At 37.9% G+C, this 19213-nt stretch overlaps 3 protein-coding genes and 1 long non-coding RNA gene across 7 annotated transcripts in view; 2 read left to right on the top strand and 2 right to left on the bottom strand.

Annotated features, from left to right (window-relative positions):
- The window catches only part of stat2 (signal transducer and activator of transcription 2), a 36330-nt gene extending 35264 nt beyond the window's left edge, over window positions 1–1066 (top strand). For all 4 annotated transcript variants that reach the window (XM_057845216.1, XM_057845218.1, XM_057845215.1 and 1 more), the window contains 4 exons: window positions 20–202; window positions 289–343; window positions 535–623; window positions 813–1066. In XM_057845216.1, the coding sequence (XP_057701199.1) occupies window positions 20–202; window positions 289–343; window positions 535–623; window positions 813–964 (479 nt within the window). In that variant the 3' untranslated portion in view covers window positions 965–1066. The remainder of the gene's footprint in view (window positions 1–19; window positions 203–288; window positions 344–534; window positions 624–812) is intronic.
- Window positions 1067–2544: 1478 nt separating this feature from the next.
- Window positions 2545–18868, top strand: LOC130921389 (uncharacterized). Its single transcript, XR_009064343.1, has 6 exons — window positions 2545–2859; window positions 4839–4987; window positions 12266–12308; window positions 12404–12478; window positions 18292–18533; window positions 18611–18868. It is a non-coding gene; the product is annotated as an uncharacterized LOC130921389 (long non-coding RNA).
- On the bottom strand, window positions 4053–12137 carry gpr84 (G protein-coupled receptor 84). Its single transcript, XM_057845222.1, has 2 exons — window positions 12079–12137; window positions 4053–8529 (listed from the first exon to the last, which is right to left on the bottom strand). Exon 2 carries the CDS (start codon window positions 8526–8528, stop codon window positions 7326–7328), a length of 1203 nt encoding a protein of 400 aa, XP_057701205.1. The 5' UTR covers window position 8529; window positions 12079–12137; the 3' UTR covers window positions 4053–7325.
- LOC130921386 (zinc finger protein 385A-like) overlaps window positions 17730–19213 on the bottom strand; it is a 49396-nt gene continuing 47912 nt past the window's right edge. Inside the window, exon 8 of the mRNA XM_057845219.1 lies at window positions 17730–19091. Coding sequence (XP_057701202.1) covers window positions 18864–19091 — 228 coding nt within the window. The 3' untranslated portion in view covers window positions 17730–18863. The remainder of the gene's footprint in view (window positions 19092–19213) is intronic.

Here is a 19213-nt window from a genome sequence, read left to right as displayed (position 1 = left end):
ATCTATGTGCCATCTACAGGTGATCCGGAAGTAAAGACAATCCAGCCATTCACCAAAGATGACCTTTCGCAAATTCCCTTCCCTGAAATTATCAGGCATTTCCTCATTTTAAAAGATGTCCCACAAAATCCCTTACTATATTTATACCCAAACACTCCTAAAGATGAAGCTTTTGGAAAATATTATGCTGACAAGAGTGGACGTAAGAAAAGCTATGTTCATTTGTGTTGAATTGTTATTCACTGTTATTACGCTTTACATTCGTCTCTAATCTTCTATTTTTTTTAGTTGACTCGCCTTACCTGATATACATCAAAACCAGGCTCGTGTTTGTTTTAAAGGGGTAAGTGTAATAGTTTTGGTCTATTTTCACATTTTCTATTGTGAATCAAGTGGAATTTATCTGTACCAGCAGGGAGCAGTGTTGCACCACGAGCATTTACACGCTGTTTCCATACTTTAGCAATTACTATTATAATCTTTGGATGAAGACCGTCATAATGTCAGCTCATACGTTTGTTATCGGTTATGTAGGGACACATTGGAAGCGGTGTCACACATGTCCACAGATGCGGCAGAGGGTGAAGTTCCACAGCCAATTGAACCATTTGGCAACGTTGCTGGTGAGCAATGACTCGCTTTGGTGGCACAATTAATAAAGTCAAATGCATTTGTTTAGCCTTTAATTACAAGAGATTCTTAAAATTCTTCTTAAATGGCACGAAACAACAGCATCCCTAGGTCTTACAAGGAAATATTGATCCTGGCAGCATCATTATAACTTTGTCTTGCGTTTATTTCTTCGGTCTTAGTGCAACCTGTGGATTCTCTGGAGCATCATGCGGCCAATTGTTGTTTGGATCCCATGCTGTGTGACTCTGTTGCAAATTTAGGAGATGATCCGATGTATCCCAGCTGCACGAACCACTTTTTTGATTCTGAACCCTTGCCTACCAGTCTATAATAAGTTCAATCATCCTGCCAAAATGTTGAAACATTCGCTTTTACCTCTTTTCTGTTCCTCTGCAACTTCCTGGTCACTGTGCTCATTATTAAAAACAGTCCTTGTTTACATCTGGTTTGTGTGCCTTTTGTCATTAAAGATTGGGGGGGGGGGGGCATCCATAAATATAAGGCCCGTTTGGAAATGGTAGAAACGGACTCTGTGGTTGAATAATAGAAATACACTCAACATTACACTAAGACTAGTGAGTTTGCAGAGACCTTAATCACCAAAGATTCTTAAAGACTAAAATGGCCCTTTGCATAAATGTTAGAATCGCAAAATTATTGGGTGTCACTGGGCACGCAGCACAGGAATTCTGTTTTAGGTTGCACTGGACCGTATACTAATCAATGTGCAAACTCAACGAGTATTTGTAATTGCGTGACAAATACAATTAAAAAAATGTGTAGATCATCCCATTCCCCCCCCACCATTTTCTACAGTTTTGTTTTTTTTAGGCCGTTGGTGATTGGCAGTCTGTCCCAACCAACTTTGGGAAAGTGGGGGAAAAAAATTGAAACTTTTTGGGAGTGAGGGGGCGACATAAGTTTTCAGTGTAATGTACTTTATTTCAATACCACGAATATCCCATTTATTTTTTAAATTGAGTTGGGATGCTTTTGTTGCATCTCGACACAAGAAGTCTGCCAGGGTAACGTTTGCGATTTCAACTTTTATTTTCCTTTGTTGTTGTGTCCGCAAGTTCACAACCGCGCTCTCTCTTTTTCTCTCTCCTCCAAAAACACAGGTGGTGCTTTTTGTGACCTCGAAAATGTCAGTCTCACAAACGATGACTTCATTTGCAATGCGGAAACACAAAAGCATTGGACACAACACAAAAATTTATTAAAACTTGTGAAAATCAATTACACAGAGAGGGGTGCATGTCAAACCAATTACTAAACTGTATTACCATTTGTGAAAATCAAATACACAGTGGGGGCTGCATGTCAAACCAATCACTATCTCCTACACTTTGCTCTCCCATTGCTCCTAGAAATTGTGCAGCATTTTCGGGTCACTTCCATGTTAACTCGCTGACTGCCATTGACGCCCCTAAATGTCCAATGATACAGTTACCCCTCCCACTCAACATGGATTGGACATTTAGCGCTATCAATAACAGCCAATGAGTGCCCTACAATGACTAAAACTAAAATATCAAAGTATCAATTTTTGGGTACAACGACTAAAACTAAAATATCAAAGTATCAATTTTTGGGTGATATTTTGGTGTGGGTGTGTGTGTGTGTGTGTGTGTGGGGGGGGGGGGGGGGGGGTGCCCAAAATTATTGGGTGTGACTCTTGGTGTTTTTCATGGTTTAGCAAAATTTGAAGGTGGTGTGTTTTTTGCCAATATTTTTCTGCAGTTTTGTGTTTTTCTGCTTTGTTGTTGTTGCTGGTGTTTTTTCAGTTTTTTTTTTTTTTTTGCCAATTTGTGCAGGTTTTCGTGTTCTTTGCTGGTTTTTGTCAAGACAAGAATCAACAACAACAGTAACAATCACTACTACTTCTGTAATTAATCCAAGGGGGGGGAAATGGCACACTGACCCACTATTTACTGTCTGCCCCGCTGATCTGCGTCATATTGATTGAGCTCTAGCGCCCCCTGCTGTCCGATTGCCATCATAATGACGGAGGACATTAACCTGCGGCACCTGCCAGTTGCAGGGCACAGCCATCCAAGTTCATACCAGTGTTTTTTTTTCGTCAACGATGATAACGACGAAAATATTTCGTCAATGAACAATTTTTTTCATGACTATGACATCACAGTGACACGCTGAAAATGGTCTTGGGAGACTAAAACAACAAGATGGATGCCAGTTGTCGTCTAACGGAACGAGAACGAGGTGAAAATTCGCCATAGTTTCTATCCACTGACCCCTCCCACGTTTAGCAGTGAGTAAACCTGTGCCCAATCCAGGCTCCTTTTGTGAAACTTATGTGTCAGGTGCTGCAGGGTATCTTTGCTTTCTTATCTTGGCTAGATATGCCATGTAGCCTTTAAACGTTTGTGCCGAGTAATCATCATCACACACTAAACTAACTTGTAGCGTTAGCATAGCGTTTGCATTAGCATTTAGCGCGGTGACTCGGTGTCTTCTTAAACTCTTGGAAAACATTTTACATACAGTTTATGGCCTCCAAGTGAGTTAAATGCAAATAATGTGCTATTTTCCTGCTGTGTGTGTATTATCATCATGAAAATGGTGATGTTTGTAGACTACAATTATGTGGTCGGCTGTCATGTTCATTCATGTTCAGCTTTTTGGCAACAAACACTCTAAGTGGGTCTGGCGTGCCACGAAAGATGCGCATGCTGAAAAGCACCTCATACCCACTGTGAAGTATGGGGGTGGGTCAGTGATGCTGTGGGGCTGTTTAGCTTCCAAATGCCCTGGGAACCTTGTTAGAGTGCATGGCATCATGAATGCTTTGAAATACCAGGACATTTTAAATCAAAATCTATTGCTCTCTGCCTGAAAGCTGAAGATGGGTCGTCACTGGGTCTTTCAGCAAGACAATGACCCTAAACATATGGCCAAATCTACACAGAAATGGTTCACCAGACACAAAATCAAGCTCCTCCCATGGCCATCTCAGTCCCCAGACCTTGTTTTGTTGGCAAAAGGGGGTTGTACAAAATATTAACACCAGGGGTGCTAATAATTGTAATAATAATTAGAAGCTAAAACCACATCTTTTTCAGAGGTGCCAATAATTATGGAGGGCACTGTATATATCTTGTTTATAAAGTCTTTGAAGCAGGCAATCCTTGGCTGAGTCTGATTCTTTTCCCCTAATTGATACTTGTCTTGGTGTTCAGAAGTGAACTTCCCTGACAAATATAACTAAGACTAATAAGTACTTTCATCCAAAAGACTAAGACAAAAATTAAAATGGCTGCCAAAAACAACACTGGTTCATACCTGTAGGCAATTAGGTCTTGCAGTGCAGTATTACTAAATTAATGCTGTATATGGAATATAAGAAAGATGCAACACCCAGTGGAAACGTGACAGCTGAAATTACAACCTGGACGGTGATCAACTTGACTCAAGAAGAAGTCACTATATATAACCTTTGGATTTATTTTTTAATAAACTATATATTTAAATATTTGACATATTAATACAAAATGCACCCGTCCATTTTAAAAGTGCAGAAACCGTATTGGCCCGAATATAAGACGGTGTTTTTGCATTGAAATATGACTGAAAAAGTGGGGGTCGTCTTATAGTCGCGGTCTAGACATTATACCCATTCACGGCGCTAGATGGCGCCGATATCATTGAAGTGATGTTCTGTCATGACAGATCTCAGCTACTCCCAAGTTTAACCAGTTTGCATTATTTTATTGCAATGTTTTTCCTTATTCAGATTTGTTTCAAGACTACAGTTCCAGTAAGACTTCACTTCAATGGTTAATGCAGTTATTGTAATTTTGTTGTTTTATCACAATAGATTGGTTTATTTACATTTCAAAGATTAGGAGCCATTTATTTACGAATGTGATTTGTGTACATATTTAAATGTTCAGATATTAAGATTTGAATGAGGCAAAATAAAATGTTTTTCTCTCAAATATATTGTTACAATCATTTGTTTCAGATGTGCTGTAATTATAATTTGGTGTTCAAAAAGTCTTTTTTCAAACTTGAGTCTTGAAAAAGAGGGGGTCGTCTTATAATCAAGGCCGTCTTATATTTGGGCCAATACGGTAATATAATAATCAACCTAGAACAGATTTTCAGACATAATGTGACTCATAGTTAAAACATTTGTGGAATATTATAGTTTGACTAACCAATTTCTAATTGGTTTCTAGGAACCATTTTTTCTAGATGTACAGGGATTCACTACCTTAGGCAAGGTAGCAACACTGTTTGCAATTTGTAAGTGATGAAAAAGGAAATGAAATGACATTGCTGGCGGCTAAACTCATTTCATGGACCTGATAGAAGCAAAGCATAATTGGTAAGTACAGTATTTGTGTTTGGTACGTAATTGTCAAGAAAACTACACTGACTCATCTTAATAGTTGCAGTTGAGTCACAGGTTTCTCAATTCACAGTATGAAATGTGTCGTCTGGTGCCTGACAGGAAATTCTTCCTGCTGCAACATGTTGGGATTTCATTCTTAACGTGACACACATTATGTAACAGTGGAATAAGTAGCCCATGGAAAAAAAGGAAATGCATGTGCCTCATAAATTTTGCTAGCAAACGTGTCTTCAATATGCGTTAATAGCTAAATTTACCTCACAAATCACAATAAACATCTTGAATGTCGGCAGACCAACAAATAAAACGATTGCATACTGGAATTTTTTTTTAAAGAAACATGACTTGAATATCTTGGAACTGCACCATTTTCTCCCAATTTCTGCTTTTACTTTCTTGTGAAAGTTCCTCAATTCGTGTAGGGGAAATTCCTGCCGCGACATGGTGGGGGTTTCATTCATAATGTGACACAAATGATGTAACAATGGGTAGGTATTTCAAAATGAAAAAAGTGTTTGCTTAATATAAAAAATGTAAGCTAAATCTAGCAAATGTGCCTTAAAGGTGAAGTTAAAAATAATAAGGGTGGCAAGACCAACAAGTAAAAGGACATTGAAAAAAATTAAGAAATGTTACTAGAGTTCCTTGAGCCTTTTTGTTCCCTTTTCTCACAATTGCTACTTTCACTTTTACCACTAATATTTCTTAGCCTGCCAGTGAGTTTTCTGTTTTTGTATAGGAGGGGTCCGTAATCTTTTTGAAAGTGAAAACTTTTGGGGAGCAGTCTGGAACCCCTGGACATTTTTTTGGTGACCCCTGTTTTACATTGTTTGATTTATTTATTTGATTTGATTTATTTTATTTCAGATGTTAAAATTAATCAGCCTCAAAATCCACACAAAAATTATTTGAAATAATAACACTGAAGCATCTGAAAAGGAGTGAGAAGAAGCATAGCTTATTAGGTCCCACCCCTACACATTCAAAATATAATGAATTTTATACTTAAAACACACCTTCATATAATTCAAAACTATACATGCTGTACGTGCATATCAATATCACAAATCAATAAGTAAATAAACACACAAAGATAAATAAAACAACTTAAAAAAAAAAAACATCATTGCACAGTTTCGCACATGTAACACTGAAATATTGACTAATTAAACATTCTCTTAAATTGATAAATACTTTGACATATTTTTAACTCTACATTCAGAGCATTCCACATCCTTACTCCACAAACTGATATACTGAAACCTCTCATTGTTGTACTCATCCTAATCCTTTTGAAATTAAATGTCCTTCTAAGATCATACTGCCCTTCTTCTAAATTAAGCAATTGTTGAATATTACGAGGCAGTTTATTATTTTTTGCTTTGAACATAATTTGCACTGTTTGGTAATGCACCAAATCAGCAAATTTTAAAATCTTTGAATCAAAAAAAAGGAAATGAGTGTGATCCACATATCCTTTCTTATGAATGATATGTATTACTCTTTTTTTGGAGAATAGAGATGCAATGAGTTTTTTCCCCAGACTTCCACACAGTAAGGTAAATAGAAGAACTAAAGAACAGTACAGAATATAGAGAGAATCAAAATCTAAAAACAATTTTGCTTTATTTATTACTGGAATACTCCTTGATATTTTATTTTGTAAATATTTGATGTGTGGTTTCCAATTTCTTTTTCCATCAATAATGACTCCAAGAAATTTTATTTCAGAAGCGCTCTCAATATCCACTCCTTCAATAGAAACAAATGCCTGGGAATTCATTTTATTATTACCAAACAACATAAATTTTAGTTTTTACGAAGTTTAAAGATAATTTATTTAAATCAAACCAAATGTTCAATTTACCCATCCTGTAATTTCTTTAAATTCTCTCCTGAACAAAAAATATTCGTGTCATCGGCAAAAAGAACCAATTTCAATAACTTAGACACATTGCAAATATCATTAATATACAAAATAAACAATTTAGGCCCCAGCACTGACCCTTGTGGGACCCCACACACAATATCTAGGTGAGAAGAACAAAAATCCCCTAGTTTAACAAATTGTCTCCTCTTAGATAAATGGCCCCTAACCCAATCTAAAACTATTCCCCTAATGTCATATTTATCTAATTTGCTGATTAATTATTGATGATTAATTGTATCAAGTGCTTTTTTTTAATCAATAAATATTCCTATAGCACGTTGTTTCTCATCTATGGATTTTGTGATATGTAAATATCAATAGAATATTTCTCCAGTTCTTGTAAAAACTTTTTTGTGTTGAGGGAATCTATGAGCCCTGAATCTAGCGGCATGTGAATGGTGTCACTGCCCTGGTGAGCAGCAATTGGTAGGCTCGTCGGAATTGTCGGTTCATGACAGCGTAGAGCACAGGGTTGATGCAGCTGTTGAGCCAGGTGAGGTTTGCACAGAACATGTGCAGCACCTGCGGGGCACGACCACTCTTATCAACAATATTAAGTAACATAAAGGGGACGAAGCAAAACACAAAACACAAGAAAACCGCAAAACACATGCGAGTCACGCGCCTAAATTCTCCATCGTCTCCTGAGGATGCTGTGTGGGATGCCGCAGAGTTGGGCGCAGGTGGGCTTGAATGTGGCTTATTGACAACATCAGGAATTGACTTGCTTCCTCCCAATTGATTTATTGGCTCGTCCTGTGCTTCGAAGGGTGCATTGTCACTATTGACATCCTCTTTACTCTGCATGAGTTTGCCCTGGTTGCTTAGCTCAGTGCTCGCAGTGGCCATCCCACTCTCCACACCACTGTCATCAGTGCCTGGTGCAGAGAGGGGCGGTTTCTTTTTAGAAGACCGCCTGCTGAGCCTGTAACGGAGCAGGGCCTTTGAAGCAACCCGGACGCGCCGATAAATGAGGAGATAGAAAGTGCCTACGCAGCCCAGTCCGACGAAAAAGTAGAAAAAGAGCAGGATGGTGCTGTAGGGACGACCCCTGGTACGATGGAAGCTGCATGTGCAAACTTGAGGCACAAACACATAAACGGACCAGAGCGGGCCGAAGCTGGCAAGTCCGAGCGCCCATGTCGACAAGAGGAGGAAAACCAGCCCGCAGTCTGAAAAAATCCGGTTAAACAAGGCCCTTTTAGCAACCAGGATGTATCGACTCATTGCTACAAGGCAGAGAGTGATAATGGAGACTGAGTTAGACAGGAAGAGGAGCAGGCCGAAGGTCCTGCACCAGAGCTCGCCGCTGCGCCATCTGAGGTACAGATAGGAATCTACGGAGATTGGCTGCAGAATGGTGCAGTAGAGGAGATCAGCCACAGCCAGGTTGACGATTAGCACATTAAAGCGGGTCCTCAGTTGTGAGTCCATAGCGAAGGCCAGAATGGTCATCAGGTTCCCCACCGTACCGGTGATGGTGACCGCGCATCCCCACAGGACTGCAAAGTAGCGGTAGCCTTCCACTGAAGCGCTGTAGCAGGAGAAGGCATCCTCTGATTGGTTGGTGACATTCAGCAACATCCTGTCAAATAATTGTAAATCAGATTTTGTAATGTCATAGAAGTACAAATACAAACTCACAGATTGAAGAAAAATTTGGTGTAAATCAGCATTTCACAACTGCACTTGAACCATCAGAAACAATCACATGGCAGATGGCAGTGGCATGGCACACGACCCGACTACCAAATAAAAAGTTATCAAAAGTGGAAAGAGGTTAATAATTTCTTCACGTTTTTAGGTCACTATATACTGTATATGTACATTTGTTTATTCATCAAATCATACTTCCTCGGTCAAAAGAGAACCACAGTTTCAGCATGGTCTAAAATAGCTTGGGATGGTGACAAATGACTTTTACATGTGTTGGATTTTAACAAGATAATTTGTAGGAAAAAAATAATAGTAAAATATGATGTAATATGTCCTACATTACTGATTTTTGTGTTTTAATAGAAGAAAAAATTCACACAGCGGCTCCGATTGTGATGCTTCACCATGCGTTCCATCATGCATTTGTTTTTCATTTGAATCATGCAAACATTGACGCCAAGGAGACATGCACTCATTGTCAGTAAACAAACAATACTGAGTGTGTTTGTACATCAATTTTAAGAAAATACAGTAAAATAAAAATACTATATATGAAATGAAATCCAAGTGTTTATAGATTCTACCCAAAAAAAAAAAAAAAAAAATACTGAACTGTAAGGTGGGCGTGCAAACCACTCTTCCATCGTGCCTCTTTTTTATAAGATTTTATGGTAAATTAATCTTTACAAGTGTAAAGTTGCTTAACTCTTGTTTCTTATGAGGCTTTACCTTTAATTATGTAAGGTCATTGTTATTGGTCATTGGTCAACTTCAGTGTTAATATGTGTATTTATACCTTTAAATATATAATTGTATTTTCCTTGAAAAAATGCGATTAATCGCGAGTTAACTTTGGACTGCATGCAATTAATCGCGAGTTAACTATGGACTGCATACGATTAATTGCAATTTTAAAAATTGAATCGACTGACAGCACTAATCGTAGGTAATATACTTTAGCATCTTAAAATATTTTCAGCAGTGTAGAATTATTTGCAATATATATATATATATATATATATATATATATATATATATATGGCGGAAAAAACAGACTAGACTGAAAAAGCAGTTTCTGCTCTTGCACTCCTATTTAAAAGAAACTGCTGTATTTTAAGCCAAAATAACTGTTGTTTTTGATAGAACAACATATCTATATGCTGCCATAGCAGATTTATGGCGTATTAAGCCCCCGAACTATTTTTAATTTGTCCATTTTACCCTGAAAACCCCCATTTACAGACGTCGCGCAACCGCTTTTGTTTCAACCCAGCCATAAAACGAAGGTAGTTAATTATATTTTTTATTCAAAATGTCTGTCGTTTTTAGCTTAGAACCATTAATTGATGTCTCATATTTCGTTTTTTTTTTAAATCATGGAAAAAAATGGCGTCTGTAAAAAAGTCACGGATATCTACCTCATAACTATCGCTTAATTGTATTTTTTTGTTACTGTCGCATTTTCTCCGATATGTGAGATGATAAATAATCGATCCAAACAAAAAAAAAAATTTACCCAAAAAAATTATGGACCCCAGTTTACAGACACCGTGCAACCGCATGTTTCAACCAGCCATAAAAAGACGGTATGTAATTATATTTATTATTCAAAATGTCTATCATTTTTAGCTTAGAGTCATTAATTGATTTCTAATATGTAGTTTAAAAAAAATAAAAAATAAAAAAAATAAAATTATTCACTCGCAAATTCTGAACTTTAAACAAATTACGTCACAATGACAAAAATAGGGTCTTTAATTAGGTCAAGGATATCTACCTCATAACTATCACTTAATTGTATTAACAAACAAAAAGATTGAAAAAATTTTTTTTAAGGGTAAATATATGAAAAAGAAACTCTCGACCACTCCTTGATGTCTGCGACTTCTGCATCGCGACCCTTGTTATATTACCATGTTTCACCCATAAAATCCCCCAAAAATCTGGCTGTGGCCATTCACAGCTATGTCTTGACACTCGGTGATGCATGCTACATGGAGTTTTTGGATCGAAACAAAGTAAGTATGCAATAATATATCTTTAAAGTCATGGCGTCTGTAATTCTGCTCTCGCGTGCTCTCACCTCCAGATGGGGTTTTGCTGTTTAAAAAACATTTTTTAAAAAATGCCCTCCAATTCAAAAATTTTCTTCCCCCCAAAAATAGAATTTTTAAGCTTTCCAATGATGTATCACACATGCATATCGGACAATTTTGTAAGTTGGCTAAATTAGGGGTCTCGGAACGGAACTTCAAGTCCCCTGAGTGTTTTCCGCCATATATATATGTGTATATATATATATATATATATATATTTATATATGTATGGCGGGAAAACACTCCAAAACTTTGTGTAGCATGTCTCACCAAGTGTCGAGACGCAGCTGTGAATGGCCACAGCAGGACTTTTTGGGGTGAAACACGGTAATATAACAAGGGTCGCAGTGCCGAAATCGCAGACATCAAGGAGTGGTCGATATTTTCTTTTGAAAATATTTACCCTTTAAAATTTTTTTTTCAATCTTTCTTTCTTTGTTAATACAATTAAGTGATAGTTATGAGGTAGATATCCGTGACCTATTTACAGACCCTATTTTTGTCATTGTGACGTAATTTGTTTAAAGTTCAGAATTTGCGAGTAAATAATTATATAAAGTCGTTTTTTTTTTTTTTTTAAACTACATATTAGAAATCAATTAATGATTCTAAGCTAAAAATGATAGACATTTTGAATAATAAATATAATTACATACCGTCTTTTTATGGCTGGTTGAAACAAAAGCGGTTGCACGGTGTCTGTAAACTGGGGTCTCCAGGGTAAAACGGACAAATTAAAAACAGTTTGGGGGCTTAATGCGCCATGAAACTGCTATGGCAGCATATAGACATATTGTTCCATCAAGCACAACAGTTCTTTTAGATTACAATACAGCAGTTTATTTTAAAGAAGCGTAGCAAAAGCAGAAACTGCTTTTTCAGCCTTGTCCGTGTTTTCCGCCATATATTTTTCCCCAGGTGCCCTTAATTCAATATTTGTGATGAGTAATATCAAATACAAGAAATTCAACATAACAGCTAGAAATTTGCGTTACATATCTGCAACTACGGTAATTAATATCACATACATGTATTCACACATGCACTCACACATACAGACATGCTGTATATACTTTGTAGTGTATGTATATATGCTATGTACATTGTAAAGAATATTATGTGGCTCAAATGTTAATAGAAAAAAAAAAAACATTGGGTCATATTGACCATCAGATAGTCTTAAAATTTCCAGAGAAATGGGTTAGGATGCTTAGGTAGTGAAATATTTCCGAAGTTTAGAGCTATGTTAATTTTAGTAATTGTCTGATGTTCATCTAGATTATTGCTATAGCATCACAGGCTATAATAAAATATTAGTACAAAACCACATCTGTAGGTAAAACAAGACAATAAGACAAAGAGCAATTTTCAAGCAAACTCACCTCAAATTCCCGCCAGTTGTCTGCAAAGTTGATAAAAATCTCCGTCTCACCGTGCCCCGACTCGCTCCTCTGTTGTACTTCTCGTCAGCATTTGTTATATACTCGTTTTGTGTGTTGCGAAAGGGCCCTTGGCATGATGTAATTGTTTGACATAGGGCTTTCCCATTTTCTGTCATGTTGAATTCAGAAAAGGAGGTACTTTGCTGACTGTATGTCCTCTTAGCTTCACTGTAAGTAACCGAAGTGTTGTGCATGTTTTTTTTTAAATTAAGAAATCATTTAAAATGGTGACTACATCTTTACTGCATCATGTTGTCTCTTTCAGACCCAACTATGTTTAAAACGGTGACCTGGGACGGGTACAGAAGAGGAAACAAAACTGCTTGTTCCCAGCAGTCAGGTATTAACTCGCAAACACACACACACAAAATCACATTTTGCAGCCACTTTGTAAAACAGGAAAAGACCTTTAGCTCATAAATTGGGTGTTAAATTAATGTGATCATACTGTTGAGTTAACAAAAACAAACACATTACATGAAGACAGTGAGGATGGCTAATTATTAACATCACCTTAATCTGTGAGCTCTGATATAGTTTTATCCAGAGCTTAATTTGTAAATCATAAAGTGATGGAACTCAAAGTACCGGACATATACAGTGTGGCAAATAAGTATTTAGTCAACCACTAATTGTGCAAGTTCTCCAACTTGAAAATATTAGAGAGGCCTGTAATTGTCAACATGGGTAAACCTCAACCATTAGAGACACAATGTGGGGGGAAAAAAAAACAGAAAATCACATTATTTGAATTTTAAAGAATTTATTTGCAAATCATGGTGGAAAATAAATATTTGGTCAATACCAAAAGTTCATCTAAATACTTTATTATGTACCCTTTGTTGGCAATAACGGAGGCCAAACTTTTTCTGTAACTCTTCACAAACTTTTCACACACTGTTGCTGGTATTTTGGCCCGTTCCTCCATGCAGATCTCCTCTAGAGCTGATGTTTTGGGGCTGTCGTTGGGCAACACAGACTTTCAACTCCCTCCACAGATTTTCTTTGGGTTTGAGATCTGGAGACTGGCTAGGCCACTCCAGGACCTTGAAATGCTTCTTACGAAGCCACTCCTTTGTTGCCCTGGCTGTGTGTTTGGTATCATTGTCATGCTGAAAGACCCAGGCACGTCTCATCTTCAATGCCCTTGCTGATGGAAGGAGATTTTCCCTCAGAATCTCTCGATACATGGCTCCATTCATTCTTCCCTTTACACAGATCAGTCATCCTGGTCCCTTTGCAGAAAAACAGCCCCAAAACATGATGTTTCCACCCCCATGCCTCACAGTGGGTATGGTGTTCTTTGGATGCAATTCAGTAATCTTTCTCCTCCAAACACAAGAACCTGTGTTACTACCAAAAAAGTTCTATTTTGGTTTCATCTGACCATAACACATTCTCCCAGTCATCTTCTGGATCATCCAAATGCTCAGACGGGTCTGGACGTGTACTTTCTTCAGTAGGGAGACACGTCTGGCAGTGCAGGATTTGAGTCCCTGGCGGCGCATTGTGTTACTGATAGTAGCATTTGGTACTGTGGTCCCAGCTCTCTGTAGGTCATTCACTCGGTCTCCCCGTATGGTTCTGGGATTTTTGCTCACCGTTCATGTTATCATTTTGATGCCACGGGGTGAGATTTTGCATGGAGCCCCAGACCGAGAGAGATTCTCAATTATCAATCAATTTTTTTTTTTTTTTTTTTTGCAAGCAAGTAGCTCTACCGATTTAACCAATGAGTCGTCGCAAAAATAATCACATGACTCCATTATACCAATCAGACGCAAGCTTGCCGTCAACTTCACGCAAGCCTACTGAATCATGTGGTGTCTTTAGCACCGTAAAAATGAAGTATTTGATATTGAGCGCTGCTCTCAACATGACGCGAAAGTGCGGATTTCAACCTCTCTCCCAGTTTTTATTTGGCACTGATTGACTATATGCTCATTTTAATTTCTAAATGGTAATTATGAAGGAACTCTTTACTATTCAAACTAGAAATTATTTTCTCCACCAGAGGGCGTCAATACTCTTTGGACGAATAATGCCTCATTTATGTTTTTTTCTCTCATTGGAATTCAATGTATTTTTTTGTGTGTGTTTATTTGGTTTAATGTGGTTATGTAATGTGTTATTGTCCAGTATCATTATGACAACGATTCCTATACCATTGTTTAAAAAAAAAAAAAAAATCAAACAAAAATAAGTAGTTACTCAAAATGTTAACTCTTACTTGAGTATTCTTTTCACTGTATACTTTTTTACTTGTACTTGAGTACATTTTGTGGATGACTATTTTTACTCGAGTAATACTATTTTGAAGTAACGCTACTCTTACTTGAGTAAAATTTATGACAAAATTTAAATTTGCTTATGAAATCCAGACACTTATTCTGGAAGTTTTCAAAATATTTCTTTAGAAGTTTTTGAAAACAAAGGTTTGAATCGAATGGTGTACCACCTAAACAAACCAATACATATGCACTGCAAAACTTCACCTTCTTAAAACGGAGAAAAAAGCTGAACTTCCCTTGTTTTCAGTGTAAATCTACTAGAAATAAATTATCTGCTAGTGCTTTAAGTAAATTTTACTCAGATTTCTTGAAATAAGAAAAATAGCTAGCTGAAAACAAGTTTAACAGACTTATTTTAAGCAAAACGTTTGTATATTTAATTAAAAAAAAAAAAAACTTTTCAGAAATGTTCTTAATTCAAGAATAGATATTGTTCAAAACATTATTTGACAGCATTTTTTTCCTGATTTAGGTGAAAAATGAACAACTTGTAGTTGTATGGCCTTAATAAGAAGAAATACTGTAGTAATATTTACTTAACGTAAGTGGAAGAATCTGACACATTAATCTGTTAACCAGCCTTTAACACTCAGAACAAGATGGAGAAAATTATTTGACTAAATTTAAGAAAAATTAACCCTTAAATACCTGCAACATGAAGCAATTATCAGAGAATCCCAAAATTGGAAAAATAAGGTCCTAATGAAACCTTTTTTTCAAATTTGTAAAAAGAACATTCAAAATGAATATGTGTAATAAGCGCTCTGATATTTATAACCCTTGCTAAATCCTGTTTGTTTTTCTCATGGAACCTGCAGATGCATGAGCTGACTTACATCCGTCATATTTTTTTCCAAAAGAATTGTCAAAATTCTGAATTATTCTCAAAATCATGAAATTTTAGGTGTATCAAATGTGATCCGGTTGGCAATAAGGGGTTAAGACGTTATAAATTTGCACTGTGGAAGTTAAATGAATTTGTATTGATTTCTTTGCATCAATAATTCAACCTATCAATTAATTTGGTTCACATTGGTGAGAAGTGTAGCATTGACCGCCGTTCACGCAATCTGCTTGGTCTTACTAATGTCCCGTCTCAAGCAAAAAGTGTACATGGAGGTTATGCTGTTATATCGTCCCTACCAATATTGAGACCAAACCTACGCTCTTGCACAGCGTCATTACTGTTTCAAGTACTCTAAAGCTGTGACTTTAGAGATGGAAACTTGGAAAAATATATTTGCACATACAGTAGAATCATCAGCTTTTAATGATTTTGCGTACAGTTTTATTACAAGTCAACAACTTGGAAGACCCCACATTTGCCACTTGTCTTTTTATTTTTAGGTTTTAAAGAACCTACATTTACACTAATGTTCCTACACATCACTCCTAAAAACAATGAATATATTTTTTGACACAATTTCTTTGATTGCGTTTCTTGCATTTCACATAAAAAGTAGAAGCAGAAAGTATTGCTACAGTTTTGCTTCGCTGAAGTTTCCCGCTAGTGTGTGACATACTCCCGTGACCGATTTCATGGTGATTCTTCAATGTCATGTTGGATGATAAAGCAGAGCAAATCAGCCATTGCCTCATCCTTCTGCACACCTGCAAAGCTATCAAAAAGGATATTTTTGCTACTTATGTTTGTGTGTTTGCGCTTGTGTTTCTCATATACTGTATAACATATTGCTGGTGTCCTTTTATGTAGTTAGAACATTATTCTAATATGCATATTATTTCTTACTAATATTACATTTATTATGGTTTGCGCTGTATCTACGTGTATACAGTTGGGCAAATAAGTATTTAGTCAACCACCAATTGTGCAAGTTCTCCTACTTGAAAAGATTAGAGAGGCCAGTAATTGTCAACATGGGTAAACCTCAACCATGAGAGACAGAATGTGGGAAAAAAAAACTGAAAATCACATTTTTTGATTTTTAAAGAATTTATTTCCAAATTAGAGTGGAAAATAAGTATTTGGTCACCTACGAACAAGCAAGATTTCTGGCTGTCAAAGAGGTCTAACTTCTTCTAACGATGTCTAACGAGGCTCCACTCGTTACCTGTACAAATGGTACCTGTTATAACTCAACCTCAGTCACACCACTCTCCAAACTCCACTATGGCCAAGACCAAAGAGCTGTCAAAGGACACCAGAGACAAAATTGTAGACTTGCACCAGGCTGGGACGACTGAATCTGCAATAGGTAAAACACTTGGTGTAAAAAAATCAACTGTGGGAGCAATTATTAAAAAATGGAAGACATACAAGACCACTGATAATCTCCCTCGATCTGGGGCTCCATGCAAGATCTCAGCCCGTGGCGTCAAAATGATAACAAGAACGGTGAGCGAAAATCCCACAACCACACGGGGGGACCTAGTGAATGACCTACAGAGAGCTGGGACCACAGTAACAAAGGCTACTATCAGTAAAGCAATGCGCCGCCAGGGACTCAAATCCTGCACTGCCAGACGTGTCCCCCTGCCAAAGAAAGTACACGTCCAGGCCTGTCTGCGGTTCGCTAGAGAGCATTTGGATGAACCAGGAGAGGACTGGGAGAATGTGTTATGGTCAGATGAAACCAAAATAGAACTTTTTGGTAGAAACACAGTTTCTCGTGTTTGGAGGAGAAAGAATACTGAGTTGCATCCGAAGAACACCATACCCACTGTGAAGCATGGGGGTGGAAACATCATGCTTTGGGGCTGTTTTTCTGCAAAGGGACCAGGATGACTGATCTGTGTAAAGGAAAGCATGAATGGGGCCATGTATCGAGAGATTTTGAGTGAAAATCTCCTTCCATCAGCAAGGGCATTGAAGATGAGACATGGCTGGGTCTTTCAGCATCACAATGATCCCTAACACACAGCCAGGGCAACAAAGGAGTGGCTTCGTAAGAAGCATTTCAAGGTCCTGGAGTGGCCTAGCCAGTCTCCAGATCTCAACCCCGTAGAAAATCTGTGGAGGGAGTTGAAAGTTCGTGTTGCTCAACGACAGCCCCAAAACATCACTGCTCTAGAGGAGATCTGCATGGAGGAACGGGTCAAAATACCAGCAACAGTGTGTGAAAAGCTTGTGAAGAGTTACAGAAAAGATTTGGCCTCTGTTATTGCCAACAAAGGGTACAGAACAAAGTATTGAGATGAACTTTTGGTATTGATCAAATACTTATTTTCCACCATGATTTGCAAATAAATTCTTTAAAAATCCAAAAACAGAAAATCACATTTTTTCCCCCACATTCTGTCTCTCATGGTTGAGGTTTACCCATGTTGACAATTACAGGCCTCTCTAATATTTTCATGTGGGAGAACTTGCACAATTAGTGGTTGACTAAATACTTGCCCCACTGTATGTGTGAACTGGTTATCCCCATTTTGCAAGTAGCTGCTACTATTTTACTTACTCATTGCCCTGCTGTGCTCACAGTGTTGCAAGTCTTTCTCTGAGATATGGAAACTTTTCTGTTTTGTGCAGTGAAACGTAAATTAAAGCATTTAAATGCATTTAAAAATCACTTACATGCAGACGTTTACCCCAGTGCAAAGTCACTTTTTTTGAACACGTTACCAGGGAAACATCTGGGGCTCATCAGACAATTAACATGTAGATCTAAACCTAAAGATACTTGCTTAGTCTTCCCTGATGTTCCTTTAGCTTGTTTTTCCCCGCTCCAACTTCAACATCTAATCAGACCACAAATATTAACACTGATAGCTGCATAGTACTTCTTCACCACAACTACAATTTTGCCAACCCATTCACATGGTTAAGGTGCTTCTTTGAATATCTTCTTTAAGACGTAATGTATATTCTGTTCCTCTTTTACTCCCTGTTTGTGTCCCACAGAGGTAAATACAGACCCCCTAAGCCAGCTGGGAAGATCCTAGACATACAGTACAAATGTTGCAGGAGACTCCAGCAGCAACACAAATGGATTGACCACAAAAAAGTGAGGGACCCATTACACAGTGATTGCTAACAGCTAACACCAGAAGAGACCACAATATAGAACCCAGCGGGTTTCTTTTTTTTTTTTCTCTCATGAAATTAATGCATCAGATGTGGAGAAGATTTGAATCATTGAAGAGGTAGGGTTTCAAATACTGCGGTTAAGCCCCCTGCAAAGTGGAAGTGGATTTAATAGTCCACATCCTCATTTTCACAGGTTCATTACCGGTGATAACTTTATTGATGGAGGGCAAGTGGATCAGATGGAAACGTAAGCTCTCTGTTTGAAAAGTCTTCAAGTTGTCAGATATCTCTGGTTCTCCCTGTTAGCATAACTGCAGCAGCTTTCTGCAACTGCAGTATGCACCGATGAGCGTCAGTCACAATTTTGACTATAATGAAACACCAGCTAGTTTCGGCTCTCAGCTTCACAGTGTGCTTCTTTCTGACTCCTCCTCATCCTCGCGCTATTAGTACGGAGTGAAGAGAATTGGCCCGTGCGTAGTGCGTATGGGCCCCGGAGCGGGCCTCAGCAGGCTGAGGGGTGCCCCCTGGAGCAGATGGTGATGGGGGTGAGGATGGGCTGGAGGTCCAGGAGCACGAAGTGCCAGCTGATTTGAGGATGCCGCAGCGGCCATGGCTGCTGCAACAGCCAGAGGATTTGGTAAAAGTCCTGCCCCAAGAGTTTTTGGAAGTTCCTTTGAGAAGGACAAGAAAAATAGCACACGATTAAATGAGTGGATGAAACACACTTGAACAAAAGTACTGGGGCACTTGTCATCTCCCACAGGCAGTGTTGTTTTCCTCAACAACGACTATA

The sequence above is a fragment of the Corythoichthys intestinalis genome, chromosome 9 (genome assembly GCF_030265065.1).
Source record: "Corythoichthys intestinalis isolate RoL2023-P3 chromosome 9, ASM3026506v1, whole genome shotgun sequence".
In the NCBI taxonomy this organism is placed as follows: domain Eukaryota; kingdom Metazoa; phylum Chordata; class Actinopteri; order Syngnathiformes; family Syngnathidae; genus Corythoichthys; species Corythoichthys intestinalis.
Note: the sequence above shows the minus strand (reverse complement) of the source record. Positions and strands in the feature narration are given on the sequence as shown.

What these genes read in the sequence shown, in the direction of transcription:
- gpr84 (XM_057845222.1), bottom strand. Translation starts at nt 8,528, where the DNA reads ATGTTGCTGAATGTCACCAACCAATCAGAGGATGCCTTCTCCTGCTAC.